Source organism: Pogoniulus pusillus, chromosome 4 (genome assembly GCF_015220805.1).
Source record: "Pogoniulus pusillus isolate bPogPus1 chromosome 4, bPogPus1.pri, whole genome shotgun sequence".
Classification (NCBI taxonomy): domain Eukaryota; kingdom Metazoa; phylum Chordata; class Aves; order Piciformes; family Lybiidae; genus Pogoniulus; species Pogoniulus pusillus.
Window position 1 is genome coordinate 4,205,212 of NC_087267.1, and position 16,052 is coordinate 4,221,263.

Here is a 16,052-nt window from a genome sequence, read left to right on the forward strand (position 1 = left end):
TTCAGTGTGGTGTCAGTGCTGAGGCTGTCTGCTTTGTGATTAGATGTTCATCATAGCAGACTTCTGACACACTTACAAGAAAGCGACTCTTTCTTCTCTGTAGGTCTTCTATTGGTAGGTTTAGTTTTCTGCTACAGGTATGAAAATTTCTCAGACCAACTGAAGTAACTCTGTGTTTAGTCAGTAACATGAGCAGAGAGAAGGAAAAATCATTGCAACCCTCAGTCCAAAATTTACAGCCAACTAGGAAAGGGAAGCGTAAGAAGAGACTAAAAATTGAGTTCATCTGTATTTTGTGTCCTCTGTGGGAATCTGTTGCTTGAGATAACAGGTAAATAAATTGACTTCCAGGCATTTTAGCTATAAACAGGAAAAATCTGAAATAAAATTGAGGCTACTTCCTTGGTGGAAATATTGACTTCTAGCTGCTCTTAAAAGGAACTGGTGTACGGTAACCACTCTAGGGCCAAGGCAGAAGAAATATGCCTTTGCAAATGAAGTAAGGGAAGAGTCAGTTCCTCTCTCACTTCTGAATAAACTGTTTTCCTAACTGGTCATGCAGTGCCAAGCTTTTCTAATGTAGGAACACTAGGACTGCTCATAAATGAGGGAATATAATATTGAATCATGCCTGTGTCACATACTGAAATAACAAACCATGAAGGGTGTATTGATAGGAGGTCCTGACAGTGGTACACAGTTCCTGATATAAACACCTAGATATTGCTGTCCATAATTTTGCTAGGTACCAAAGACAAGTGTCAAAGTCAGTTGGAATCTAGCTAAGCAATGAAACCTAGAGAGTACTATCAGGTAGACCCTTTCTGGTCAGTTCATCTTTGAGTGAAGCTTCTTAAGTATTGAAGTAGCCTTTAACTAGAGTTGGCTTGGAGAAAATGTGGAGTTTTTGCCACTTGAGACGTTTTAAAGTTGGAGAATTATGTTCCTAGGCTGGGCTAAATATAGCTGGTCCTGCTTTTGGGATAACTGATGCGCTAGATGCTCTCTGAACTATTTTCTAAGCTCTGTTACCCATGGAGTTGGTTGTAAAGTTGGGAAATCTCTTATTACATTACTCTTTCAGCTGAGAGTAACAGTCAATTGGCTTGGAAACAGATCTCTCTCTTCTTGCATCACAGGATACATGCTCTTAAACAGTATTTTTTCATCTTCTTTATTATGATCTTTTCTCCTAATCATTAAATAAGCAAAATATAGAGTGAAGATCTAGAATCTGGGTTTTTTTGGACCTCACTCCAAATGTTAGAACCTTCATAGGTATGGAAGTAATTTTTGATTGGTGCAGCACAAGTCTGTAGATGAAGCCATGCATTAGCCTTCTATAACATTAACATCTGGATTAAACCTATTCATTCTGTCCTTACCTAACTACTCTGGATTTTTCTTTTTATGGATAGCCATTAATACCACTGACCTCTAGGAGAAGGTAGCAATATACAACGTTCTTCAGTCTACAACTACCTGAAGGGACATTGTAGCCAGGTGGGGGGTGGCCTCTTCTCCCAGGCAACCAGCAATAGAACAAGGGGACACAGTCTCAAGTTGTGCTGGGGAAAGTATAGGCTGGATGTTAGGAGGAAGTTCTTCCCAGAGAGAGTGATTGGCATTGGAATGGGCTGCCCAGGGAGGTGGTGGAGGCACCGTCTCTGGGGGTGTTCAAGAGAAGACTGGATGAGGCACTTAGTGCCATGGTCTAGTTGCCTGGCTAGGGCTGGGTGCTAGGTTGGACTGGATGATCTTGGAGGTCTCTTCCAACCTGCTTGATTCTATGATTAGATGATGCTGTAGGATTAAATAGTAAGGGAGAAAATGAGATTCCATTTCCGTCATCTTCTAGCTTCTCCACTTTGTATTTGAAAAAGATTTAAACAACATTTCTTTTTATCCAATTATTGTCTTAAATAGTTTTTCTTGAAGAAATGACTACCTTAAAAACATACATGAAACAAAACATTGTTAGTGTGCTCCCATATTGTGTCATGTTTAAACACAAATGCAGACTTTCAAGTAAATAGAAACATCTCAGCAATTTGAAACAAGAGCTATTTCTATGTGTTATGAGTTTCTGTCTGTTTCCCTTTTGAAAACAACATCATGTTTAGTTTTTGGAGAATCTGTGAGAAATCAGTTGTGAGTCGTCAGCATGAATTTTAATCTTTCTAATTAAGTCAGTCGCATGTAATTATTTGGTAAAAGATACTGGCATGACATCTAAGGTCCTTTTGCTTACTTAATGTAATGCTCATTAACATTTATTGCCCTAATTGCATATATTCCCTTTGGTTTCAACTCCAAAGAAGATCTAACCAGTGATTAACAAGACAAGAAAACATTCTTCATGATATTTTTAGAGGGTGAGGAGGCTAAGCAAAAGGAGAGAGGATTTCTTTCTGAAGCAAGGATAACTTCAGAATAATATAAATTATACTGTGAGCCCATTGAGGACATAAATATGCAAACACCCACGAGATTTGCATGCTAATCTTTGGTTTGTCTTGGATATGGTAATCTCTGTGCAGGGTACAGAAAAGGAGGAGAGTGGAAGACTTTCTCTAAGGAGGATCAGGACATGAGTCATAGCTCATTTAAGGCACATCTCTTCCTGGCTGGGGTGGATGTGGGAGGGTATTCCCTAGACAGAACCTAGAAGCAATTTGTATTGAAGGAGATAGCCAATATTTATTTCAGCAGGGTCTGGGGGAAGGCAAGAGAGAGAGAACAAGAACACCCATTTATTTGATTATCTTCCTTACCAGAGGTTACTAGTGCAGTTAGAATCTCCACAGTATTTGTGTCAGGCATTTAGGTAACCAGCTAAGTAACTCTCTGGAGGCTTCTCTGTCCCTTCATCAATGAGCTATGGACCCTACATTTCTGACTTAAACCAAGCAAGTTTGACTTTTAAAGTGTATAGAATCTGGTTTGACAGCATCCATGAACTCCGATGTGGATGTGATCCTAATGTGGATGTGAAAACTAAGATAAAGTTAGGAAGCATATTTTTACAGTATAACATGTCACAGACCTTAACTTTTCCATTCACGTTAAGAATATATGCATTGCATCCATGTCTTTATGTGTGAGACATACTTCTGATATTTAGAGTGATTGCAGCTGCAATCAGTAAAAGTCTACTGCTGTTCTACTTCCATCTCAGCACACCATACTTTCCTTGGGTTTTGTCCTGTCCAGCAGAGTTTGTTGAATATTGTAGTCTCAACCAGTTAGAAGGGCACATCTGAACTTTGCTAGTTGATGTGTGCAATCACAAATGCCAAAAGAATGAGCAGCAAAAAATCCATTGCTTGTAGTGACAATTTCCACTTGTGCTAGCTTTTCTTTCCCCCCTCTTCTATAATCCACTACTGAGCTGCTAATGTGGATCCTAATGTGATTCTAATTATGTCTAATTTCAGAGTTTAAAGTTACTTCTTGTTGATTTAAAAACAGTGCTGTTCTCAAACAGAGAACACTTTTTTATTTCCTGAATGACAGAGTCTGTAGTAAGTATCCTAGTCCTGATGGTAGTGTTTTTATGCTGCAGTCTTGATATTTTAGAAGGAGGTTCTGGGGGAAGATTTCTTTTGTTTTCTTTTTGACTGTTTCCTAGGGAGTGTGAAGTGTGGTTTCTATTTACTCTGTTTAGGAGAAGTGTTGCATCTTTGCTGCATCTTCATGAATGTGACACCTTCTGGGTGTTCTGGATGCTCTAACATTGCTCTAGTTGCACAGAACTCCAGAAGGACCTCACAAACCTGCATGGGGAAAAGCATGACAAATAAGTGCTAATTTAGCCAAATGTGACAATAGAAGCAATAAACTAGCACATGCCCACAGGATGCTGAAGTGAGCATTGGCAGTTACAGTTTGAGCAAGACGTTGGGGCAGCACCCTGTGCTGCAACTGTAGCATCGTTTTTCTGCTGTATGCAACCTTCTTCTGGCCATACATTTAGTACTGGGTCTAGCTTTGGTGTCCCCATCTCAGAGATGTACGGAAGGCCACTGCAGGCTAGAGTGACGTTGAAAATCACAGAACAGCTGCCTTTCGAGGAGACACTGAAAGGAGTGAAGGGTTTCAGTCTGGAGCTGAGAAGGTTGACAGGGAGGAATGCAGTTGAGGCTTACAAAGTTAGGAAGGTAGTGTCCAAAGAAAATGCCACGCCTCTGGGACACTAGGAATTTGTGAGGAGATTTAAACTAGTTGCCACACTTCCTTATCTGACTTGTGGAGAACTTTTTCCTGGGGATTGATGAGGGAAGACAGCAGCAGGAGGTTCAAAAGGCTTTGGAGATGTTCCTGAAGTGTACAGGGATACTTAAATTTCCTTTTGTTATCTCTGAGTAGGGGCAATCATTTGTGTAACAGGGGAATTGTAGATGAGTTATGAAGACAATGGGAACTACAGCTAAAAGAAACATTATTGGAGGAGGCATGGTTTGTGGTTTTGGGAATCAGCTTTATAGAAAAGAGCCTCTGCCACAAAAAAAAAGTCTGGCATTAATGTTGAAGGAAACTAAAGAAGGTGGAGGAACCCATTTCAGAAAAGGGAATCATTGCAGTGAAACTGTTCTTGGTCAGTATTTCAATCAGTGTGTATATATCTTGATATTTATACAATTAACAAAATTGATATGTGCTTTACTTATTTGTCTTCTTGAAGATACTCAGGAAAAGGTTTTGAAAATATTTATTTGTTTTGGTTTGATTTGATTTTTTAATCTGGTTGAGGCCACTGTAGAGTATTTGACAGCTGACTGGTCTTACTCTTTATCTGCAGTATTACTTGCTAACAATGCTGGCTAGAGAGAAAGTGATACACTAATTGCTTTGTCTGTTCATATATTCCCCCTTTACTCAAGTTTCAATATTTATATTACTGGAAAACTGCTGCTACCATTAAAAAAAACAAACAAAAAACATATAAAAGGGGAGAGGAGTGAAACAATAATAGCAGCCATAAAGAATTTGTATTAAAACTAATTAATCCAAACTGCTGTTTGAGGTTTGTGCTTGCACAGTGTTGCAGGAAAACTGAGTGATCAGTTTAGCCAATTGTCTGAAAGGCAACCACATACCTTAGTAGAGTAAAATAGGTAAGAAAAGGCTGTGAGGCCTCATGGTGCTTTAAGACATTTGAACATTTTATATGGTCTTTAGACATATTCGTTTTTATTAGGTTGCTGGCTGTGAACAAATTGGAAACAGGAATGCTCTAAGTAGTTGCTGAGTTTGATTTACAATCAACTGAAAATATCTGTACTGGTACTCCACAAGAGAAATTTCAAAAAAGGATGCTTCTCCTTCTCTTTATTTTAACCAGTAACAGATTTTTCTCTCACTGACATCCTTGCTCTTATGTTTTACTTTGATGCTGTGTTGCACATGCTCTCTACCACCTCTGAGTTAATTTGCCAGAAATAGCAATTTGTTGTTATTGTGTACATTGACTAGGAGAAGGAGTGAGTTGGGAAGTTTAGGAACTGAGTGTTTAAAGTTTGTTTTTTGCAGAGGTCTGTGTGAAATCCACAGGATTTCACAGTATCACCAAGGTTGGAAGAGACCTCATAGATCATCAAGTCCAACCCTTTACCACAGAGCTCAAGGCTAGACCATGGCACCAAGTGCCACGTCCAATCCTACCTTGAACAGCTCCAGGGACGGCGACTCCACCACCTCCATGGGCAGCCCATTCCAGTGTCCAATGACTCTCTCAGTGAAGAACTTTCTCCTCACCTCAAGCCTAAATTTCCCCTGGCGTAGCTTGAGGCTGTGTCCTCTCATTTCACCTTCACACAGACAGGGTCAGCCATTAGTATAGTCATTTGTGTGATGCATTTACATACCTTATTATTAATCTGTTTTATGAAGCTAAAATGAATACTCCCTACACTCTACACACAAGCAAGAAAAAATACCTTTAAAATAGAAGTTAAATGGCATAGGCTCATTTGAAACAGAGGAGTGCCTACCTTTTCTTTCCTTTTACAGCTGTGTCTTTCTTGCTGTGAAACAGAAGGTAGAAAGTTTATGAAAAGGTCCAGCAGAGCCATTCAGAAAGCTTGACACATCCTGCCCTTTAATCAAATATGGTTTTTCTCTTCTCTAGGAAGTTGAAGCAATTTACTTCTGTCACACCTTTGTTCTTCAGAAGTCCTATCGAGTGCGTGTCCAAAAAGTCCCCACTGTTGCAGACTGGGGCTGGGTCCTCTAGTTTTAGCCTGACCTGGAAGTTGTTGATTCTTTTACATATGTAGCTGCTAATCTTGGTTCACCAGCTTGAGAAGCTTAGGCAATCTCTGCAGGCTTTTTGTGTTCAGTGTATAATGGCTCCATAACACTGTAGATGCTAATTTTCTCCAGTCTGTTCCTTTAGAGCAACTCCACCCGTGTAAAGACAAGACCAGGAATAAATCCTGCAGGTCTTAGAGACAACAGGTCTGTCTGAAACAAAAATCCAATTTTTTGTAAAGTCAAATAAGAGCAGGAACAAAAACAATCTGAAAAATGCTGCTTTTTGCATCTGCTACAACTGTCATCTGCTTGCTGCTTACTTGATTGACAACCAGATTTGAACACTAGGATTTCTCCAGCCTTCACTTTCTCTTCCAGCATTGCTGCCACATGCCGTTAGTTACTTCCAGAAATCCTTGTTTTTTTCAGCATGGTATTATCACCATGCCTTAAATCCAAGCCATTTATTCTATTTGGTGTAGGTTGACAGTTGTTGCTCTGGTTGACAGACAGTAGTCAAAGACATACCCTGCAGGTTACCTTATGTGGGCATCCACAAATAACCTATCATTCAGCAGGGCTGAGTCTTGGTTACTTGTGGCAGACTACAAAGAAAACATTACCATTACTGTCACACAGAGTGAAAAGACTTTGGATTTTGTGATGCAGAAAGAAGAGCAAGTCCTAAGATACATGTACTGTTGAGATAGTCATTAAATGTAGAGAAATTTATATCCCTTTGGGCAGGTAAACATAGTTTCACACTGATGTTACTGTGAATTGAAAAGCTGCGGGGAAGCTAACCAAATATTAATGAAATAGTCACTTGGAGGAGCTGGCAGTTAGCTTAAACACTTGTGAATGTAAAGAACAATTTGCAGCAGGTCAGTACTCATACATACTTAAACTTGTTTCTTGGATACGAGATATCTGACTCACTTTGTACTTAGAGGATGCATGTAAGTGCCAGGAGCTTCAGTGCAATACCTTTGGACAGCATTCATACCTTTTTTAGCTTAAGTCGCTCTTGCACTTTAACCAGATTTTTTTGCCACTGTGCTATTTTTCTTTTGTTCTGAAGCACAAAGATATGTTACAGCTTTTTATTTTTTAAAGTTCTTATTTAAATAGGAATCTCAATGCATGCAGTCTTTTTCAACCTGTTAAAACAGAGAACTGTTAATTCATTCAGATGTATTTCTATTCTGCGCGGTTATGCACAGAAATTAAGCAAGTTTGTCAAGCACAATATCATGCTGTTGATCCAAATAATGACTTCCAACTGATAACTTAGAATCTTTTTTAAATGAGCAAACAATCCGAGGAGCTTAGACTGCATCCATGCTCAAGACAGACTGCAGCACATCTTGGAAGATGTGTCTGAATGCTGAATCTGCTTTAGCTTCTGTGGCTGTTTGTAACCTGACTGCTGCGAAGTTGATTTTTCAAAGGTTCGTAACTGGCCAGAGTTGAGCTGATCTTCACAGATGGACCCTGCTGAATTTCTGATCCTTGCATCAAAACAAGATGGTGCTAGAGCTCTTTGACAAGATGGTCACTATTTTTTCTTATTATGGATAAATCCAGTTGTGCCGGGGGAAGTACAGGCTGGATGTTAGGAGGAAGTTCTTCCCAGAGAGAGTGATTGGCATTGGAATGGGCTGCCCAGGGAGGTGGTGGAGGCACCATCCCTGGAGGTGTTCAAGAGAAGACTGGATGAGGCAGTGCCATGGTCTAGTTGCCTGGCTAGGGCTGGGTGCTAGGTTGGACTGGATGATCTTGGAGGTCTCTTCCAACCTGCTTGATTCTATGATTCTATGATCAGTGTGTTCTCTTCAGAAGCCATGGAGTGTTTTGGTTTAAATTGTTACAGCAGAAAATTGGAGTAGAAAACTTCACTCTGTCTTTCAGAAATGAACACTTACATCACTTACATAAGCAACTTAAAATATCATATAATAAGAAATGTTGGGCATATTGAGGATGTTCCCATCTCTGCTGATAAAGTTGTTAGTAAAAGGAATGGTTCCCCATTTCAGAGTGAGAAAAAATAAAGGCTATTTCAAGGATTAGTGACTAAACCATTTTTAAATGAATGCTGTCTTGTTTTTAACTACATTGCTTGCTATACAGTTAAAATGCAGTGCATATTTCTCACAGTTAGCTTTGGGTTTTTTTCTCTATCCAAGCTGGATAATGGAGATGAGCAAGCAGCCCAGATCAGACGTGAACTAGATGGACGACTACAACTGGCAGAACAAATGGCAAGGGTAAGTAGTTGCTTTCGTGTACCAAAATCATCTCTCCATATAAGATCAAGTGGGATGGTACATAGCATGGGTTTCCAGCTTCTGACTCTAAGGCTGAGGAGAGGATTTTCTGAAGATGGTCTGGCTAGTGTACACATATGCATAGAATGGTTTGGTTTGGAAGGCACCTGAAAGATCATCTAGCTGCAGTCTCCCTGACATCAGCAGGGACACTTTCCACTAGACCTGGCTGATCAGTGTCTCACATCTGTCCCCACTGTCTTTCTTTTGGGGTATATTCCCATACGTTGCAATCAGAGTTCCAGTGCTGTGCTGGAGCATGTGTTCTTCAGACTTCTCAAATCAATGTAATCTTATTCCTGTGAATATATACTGAAGAGCAGTAGGAATGCCTCCCTATTTTTGTTGTGTCTCTTAAGTTTTTTTAAATGCTGTGTGCTATAGCAATTTGTTACAAATTCACCATCTTCAAAAGGGAAAAAGGTCGGGGGGGGTGGGTGGGAGATGAGATTTCTATGCCTCAGAGCTATTATGGAGGATCCTCGCCCTTGTTTTGTGAAGAAGTGGCTACAAGAATTCAGATTTTAAAGAAATAAAGTCCTCCACATATTTTAGTAGTGTCATGTTAAATCATGGAAGATTATAGTCATAAAAAATATACAGCAAAAGGCAGTATCAAAGTCCTTAATTTTTACATTGGAGTGAACAAAACATCTTAACAAGTAGAAAGATATTTTAACAACATAATACCAGTCTATCTTCTCTCTCTTCTGGGGTGGAATATTACTATTTGAATGATCTTCACAGGATAAGGTATAGTTTAAGAAACACTCTAAAATGGGTAGGGGGATTTGGCATAGAGCACCCTAGATTTCATAGAATTTCATCGAATCAACCAGATTGGAAGAGACCTCCAAGATCATCCAGTCCAACCTAGCACCCAGCCCTAGCCAGTCAACTAGACCATGGCACTGAATGCCTCATCCAGGCTTTTCTTGAACACCTCCAGGGATGGTGACTCCACCACCTCCCTGGGCAGCCCATTCCAGTGCCAATCACTCTCTCTGGCAAGAACTTCCTCCTAACATCCAGCCTGTGCTTCCCCCGGCACAACTTGAGACTGTGTCCCTGAACTGAACCTTACCCTGTAAATTTGGGTTTTAGCTGTAAGTAACTTTTTTCCTTTTCAATCTATAACTCACTGGCACTGTAATGCAGTAATGAGCCAGACCACTTGACTTGCTGAAGTTCTTTTGGGTCACAGTCAGCTTGATTGCTTTTCATTATTGAGACAATCTGTAAAGGTTTTCATGTGAAACTTTTTATGGTACTCCTCGTAACTCCTTGTAAAAATAACAATTGTCTGGTTTAGGTGCAAGGTGCCTGTTAGACAATATATGGGGACTAGTATTTGTTTCTCATTCATATTTAAAATGTGGTTTTAAATCATTTGGTTTTGTTTAAGCTTGAGTGACATATTCTCCAGAACTGCTCTATATTCAGTGTCAGGAGAAACTGTGCCTAAAATTGGATCTGACCTTGTTCATGTATGCATTATATACATTTATATGTTCCCTCATGGTATCTAAGCACTAATATGTAACCCCTAAAGAGGTAAAAAGCAACTAAGTTCTCTCTAGCACCTCTGTTTAAAACAATCCCTTGTGTAACATTTGAGCATTACTTTCAAAACAAATGACCCATTATTAAAAATAGATATGAATGATGATGGGGGTTTCAAGTCATAGTGGTGACTTATTTTTGGTAGCATGGTAATTAAATTAAATAATGCAATTATTAGTGGACAGTTTCTCATTTAATAAAGTATAAGAAAGTAACACTTAAGGTTTATTGCCAACTGAGGGGTTTAAAACATGTATTAGAAATATCTAACATGTACATATTCAATCTGAGTTTATGGGTAAATGATTTAGAGGGGCAGAAGACTGTTTCTACACAACTAGAGGCAGCAAGATAGGAGCAGGTGTGGATCTGTTGAAGGGTAGGAGAGCCCTGCGGAGGACCTTTGACAGGCTGAATGGGTGAGCAGAGGCCAGTGGGATGAGAATTAACAAGTCTAAGCACAGTTCTACACTTTGGCCAAAACAACCCCAAGCAGCGCTACAGGCTGGGGACAGAGTGGCTGGAGAGCAGCCAGGAAAAAATGGACCTGGGGGCACTGGTAGATAGTAGCTGAACATGAGCCAGCAGTGTGCCCAGGTGGCCAAGAGAGCCAATGGCATCCTGGCCTGGCTCAGGAACAGTGTGGCCAATAGGGCAGGGGAGATTATTCTGCCCCTGTACTCAGCACTGGTCAGGCCACACCTTGAGTACTGTGTCCAGTTCTGGGCCCCTCAATTCAACAGAGATGTTGAGGTGCTGGAGCATGTCCAGAGAAGTGTGATGAAGCTGGTGAGGGTCCTGGAACACAAACTCTATGAGGAGAGGCTGAGGGAGCTGGAGGTGTTTAGACTAGAGGAGGCTCAGGGGTGACCTCATTGCTGTCTACAACTCCCTGAAGGGAGGCTGTAGCCAGGTGCGGTTGGTCTCTTCTGCCAGGCAACCAGCAACAGAACAAGGGCACACAGTCTCTAGTTGTGCCGGGGGAGATCTAGGCTGGATCTTATGAGAAAGTTCTTCCCAGAGAAGAGTGATTTGACATGGGAATGGGCTGCCCAGGGAGGTGGTGGAGTCGCTGTCCCTGGAGGTGTTCAGAAGACTGGATGAGGCACTTAGTGCCTGGCTAGGGCTGGGTGCTAGGTTGGACTGGCTGATCTTGGAGGTCTCTTCCAACCTGGTTGATTCTATGATTTGCTTCTGGCATTGTATTTATTTTGTCCATTATATTTGAGGAATATGATGGAATTCTCAGTTGAAATTACACTTATTTTTTTAAAAGCTAGCTATATATGGGATGGTTTTAGCCTTCTCCATTAATGTTTTAAATAATCAAGACTCTTTTTTTTATTAATATCTTTTAACTGAGAGAAAGTGAATAAATAAATATGATATGATATATAATGTAGGATGATTTTTTTTTTCCCTGCCTAACTTCTAAAATACCTCTTCCAAGGAAAGAAAATTCCCAAAGTTTGTAACAAGAGAAATGGAGAACATGTATATAGAAGAGTTGCGCTCGTCGGTGAATTTGCTGATGGCAAATTTGGAAAGTCTTCCAGTGTCTAAAGGTGGGGCAGAATTTAAACTGCAGAAGTTAAAGCGATCACAGAACTCTGCGTTCTTGGACATAGGAGATGAAAATGAGGTTCAGCTGTCAAAATCTGATGTTGTCCTCTCGTTCACATTAGAGGTAATCACATATTTCACCTAAAAGTCACTAGGTCATCTCTGTCTTGGTACTGTTTTATTATTAGCTCCTTGAAAATGTTCTGTCTTCCAAGTTTCCTTCATGGTGAGAGATGTAAGAAAAATAAAAGCTTCCTTTATGCCTCTAGAGAGAAATAATTTTTAGTGCATACTTAATATATGATCTTTGGGAGAAAAGCACAGTAAAAGACAGAAACAGCCATCATATACAAAATGATGGATGTAATTTTCAGTAAACTTGGATCAGACTTGCTTTGTTTACAGCTCTTTCCCTCTGACATCAGAAATGTAGACTATTAGATTTGGTCATTTAACTTTCTTAGTTTTTTTCCTTCACCATCAATGATAAAGAAAGCACATAAATGTTCTGCAAGGTTAGTAACTGCTTTTCATCATGTGCAAGGCAAAGGATCAAACTGTTGCTCTACCTGCAGCAGTTTTTAGTACAGATTCTTGTTTTCAGACATGATGTTAACCACATAAGTCGAGTTTCTTGCTGGACAAGAATGTGCTTTCAGCCTCTTGGGAGGCTAAATCAGCACATAGGAGGGCAAAAGGAAGCAGCTGAAGTGATAGTTAACTGAAAAATAGAAGATAAGCTCTTTTTCTGTGCAAATGGGCAAATGAAAAAAGCTGGTTGCAGTTCCTTGGAGACATACTACTTTATTTTTTTGAGAATGTGCACACTTTCATGTTTCTTGCATAGCACATAATGCTATCCATGTCATGGCTTTTGTGGTTGTGACTAAATTATGGGTAGCAAGCAAAATCCCCCCTGAAGGTGACTGCTGCTCGGGCACGTGGGCAAATAGGAAATCAGTAATATGTCTAAATACTAGGAAAGAGTAGAAGAGGTCAGTGAAACCTTCATGGCAAGGGGGAAGTGGCTGAGGTTCATGATGCTAATCCAAGTTATTCTTAAGACAGAACAGCAAAAAGTTTTAGTGACATTTATAATGTTCTGGTGGGAACAGACTTTGCTGACTAAGGGAAGAAGCACCCTTGGGCATCACTGCAAGCAGCAGTGACTGGTTTGACAAGTTGGCTGTTTCTCAAATAGCCTGTTTTCAGAAATTTGTAAAATAAAATATCCAAGCAGTAGGAGAAGGTTTAATTGCTTATGTTCTTTAGCTGTGGGACAGTTTCAGAAATAGGCAAGCAATATTTAGGAAGCTGTTATCAGCTGAAGAGCTACTAAATTAACTAGTGACAGTTTCCTTCCTGAAGAAAGGCAGCATTTTTCCATTGCTGGCATCCAGAATTGCTGCCAAGGACAAATGTACTGGGCAATTGGAAAATCAAGGAAAAGAAAGATCAGGATAAAAATGAATAAATATGAAGTCTACATTCAACAAGGACATCCATTTGGCATGTGGAAAGACCATATAGGCAGTATTAGCTACAAGGACCTCTCTGTGGCCACTGATCACTCTGATAACTACTTGAAGGTTGACCATGACCTAGCAATGTGCTCTTGTGTCCAAGGGGCCCCATACCATTCTGAGTTGTATTAGGAGGGTTGTGGTTGGTAGGTTGAGAGAGGTTCTCCTTCCCGACTACTCTGCCTTCATGGGGCTGCACCTGGAATATTGTGTCCCATTCTGGGCCCCTCAGTTCAAGAAGCATGAAGAACTGCTTGAGAGAGTCCAGTGCAGAGCCACAAAGATGATTAAGGGAGTGGAACATCTCCCTTATGAGGAGAGACTGAGGGAATCTGGGCTCTAGTTTGGAGGAGACTGAGGGGTGACCTTATTAATGTTTATGAATATGTAATGGGCAAGTGCCAAGAGAATGGAGCCAAGCTCTTCTGGGTAATGCCCAATGATAGGACAAGGGGCAGTGGGTGGAAGTTGAAGTATAGAAGGTTCCATGGAAACATGAGAAAAAGTTTTTTTCACTGTGAGGGTGGCAGAACACTGCCACAGGCTGCCCAGGATGGTTGTAGAGTTCCTCTCACTGGAGATACTCAAAACCTGCCTTGATGCATAACTGTGTGATCTGGTATAGGTGATCCTGCTCTGGCAGGAGCGTTGGACTAGAAGATGTTTCAAGATCCCTTCCAACCCCCAACATTCTGTGATTCTGTGAATTCTTGGATTATAAAAGATGGAAAAGAGAGATGATCACGTTATTCTTCCTGAACTGCTGTTATTATTTATTAAGCATACCAGGCAGTGTTGACAAGTTACGAGTCATTTTCAAATGTTCTAAATGATCAATGTTTGTCATCTGACTGTAATATTACCAAACTATCAATTTTACAAGACATCTAACTATTACTAAAGTTCTGAGAGTTTTAAGGTACAAAGGATTTTGCAGCTAGAGGTGAAATCTTGAATGGAAAGAAATTGGCAAACATGCAAACAGTAGCAAAATCATTTGTTAGTTAATTGCTGACCTAAGAAACCAATTGCCTCTATTGAGACCAAAAGCAATTATTACTTTTGTCACCTCTGAAACACTGAAAAAAACACTGATTTTTTTTGTGTAGTTCAGTTGAGGGCAGCTTCTCTGCTGATTAAATGGAGTACATTTTCCCCAGTTTCTTCTCGTAGACCCAAACAGGGCTGGAAAGGAAAACAGCTTTTCCAAAGCAAGCAGGGAAACCTGACTTTTTTCTCAAACCTCTGAGTTAGAAACATCTGAAGTGTAAAAATTCCAGTAATTTCACACTGTGACAAACTGTAAGGTTTATAAAAGGCAGACAGCGTTTGAAGTAAGGCTGCATTTGGATCTTCTGAGTACTGTAGAGGAGCTGAAAAGCTATGGTGTCTGCCAAGCTCTGAATTTCCCTGGTGAGGAAATTACTCAGGGTGCAGCTGGTAGAGGTGACTTTTTCCCTTTATCTAGCTCAGCCCCATCCCCCATATGCACACTGAACCTGACTGCAGGTACTGAGCTAGGAGAAGGAAAAGAGCTAAGTGACAAGGAAAAAAAATGCAGCAACTGATAGCAGTCCTCTACCTGCCTCGTGCTCAGCACATCACCAAATAATTTCTGAGATTCAAGGGTTACAACCTCTGGTGTCACAGCATCACGATTAACCTTTCAAGATGTGATCAGTATACTTACTTGTTGTGTTTACAGGCTACAGTTTACTTAGCAACCTGTTCATTCTATCCTTAAACGACTGCTTAAAAGACACATTTACTCATGTATTAAGATTTAGACTTAACCTTTAGACATTAGTCTCAAATTCAGCTACTAGCATTTAAATTATGTTTGGAGTGAGTTTTTAGTAGTTCAAGTAGAAACAGCACAAATATTTCAATTCCTGCTACACCTTGTTCAAAGTGGAAAAAAAGAAGACAAAATGTGGGAAAAAAATAAAAGAAGACAAAATTAAAACTCTTCTCTCTGTGATGATTTGATTGAGTGGGTTGGGGGGGATTTATTTCTTTTCCTTTTTGTTTTTACCTGCATGGAGCTTAGTACAGCATTAGCTGTGCTATGTAATATTTTCTGAAAGATAAACTATTTCTTTCTTTTCCTCAGATTGTTATAATGGAGGTGCAAGGTTTGAAGTCAGTTGCTCCCAATCGAATCGTCTACTGCACCATGGAAGTGGAAGGTGGTGAGAAGCTTCAGACGGACCAGGCAGAAGCTTCCAGGCCACAGTAAGCCATGCTACTGTTTCTTCATCCAGCATCTCTTTCCTTAGTATCCCAAGAAAGCCTAACTAACTGTCTTTGCAGTATTTACAATTAAGTCAGCATCTGATTATATGATGAGTTTTTTTTCCTGGGTAGTTATTCTTCCTGAAAATAAACCCAATAATTATTTATGGGAAAGTACCAAGTGGTTGCTTTCCAAATGAATGCTGTTGAATGTATGTGTGAGGAAAGGAGCTAAAGACTGCATTCTCAGGAAATACAAACCTCTCAATAGATGTTAGCCTGAGGTGATTTTATGGATTCTAGGTTAATGTGCAGGTGGCCTGGTGGAGTGTAACTGGTACAATAGGTGGGAAATCAATACTCAGTAATCAATCTTGACAAAGCTTCCTCACCTGCTGAGCCTATTTCTTTTGAAATTATGGAATCCACTTCTTTCAATTAATTTTTGAAGGAGTCAGTCAACAAACTGACTTGAAGGGGAGAAAACATCATGCCATCTGTAAGTTGAACTAGTCAGAGTAACAGAAAGGAAGAAAATTAAGTGTCATTTTTCTTCTCATTTGATTCGTTGACCTGTGCACTG

At 40.1% G+C, this 16,052-nt stretch overlaps 1 protein-coding gene across 19 annotated transcripts in view; it reads left to right on the forward strand.

Moving 5' to 3' along the window:
• Positions 1-16,052, forward strand: part of CADPS2 (calcium dependent secretion activator 2) — a 315,634-nt gene that overhangs the window by 113,946 nt on the left and 185,636 nt on the right. For all 19 annotated transcript variants that reach the window (XM_064142033.1, XM_064142028.1, XM_064142027.1 and 16 more), the window contains exons 4-6: positions 8,445-8,525; positions 11,599-11,835; positions 15,348-15,469. In XM_064142033.1, the coding sequence (XP_063998103.1) occupies positions 8,445-8,525; positions 11,599-11,835; positions 15,348-15,469 (440 nt within the window). The remainder of the gene's footprint in view (positions 1-8,444; positions 8,526-11,598; positions 11,836-15,347; positions 15,470-16,052) is intronic.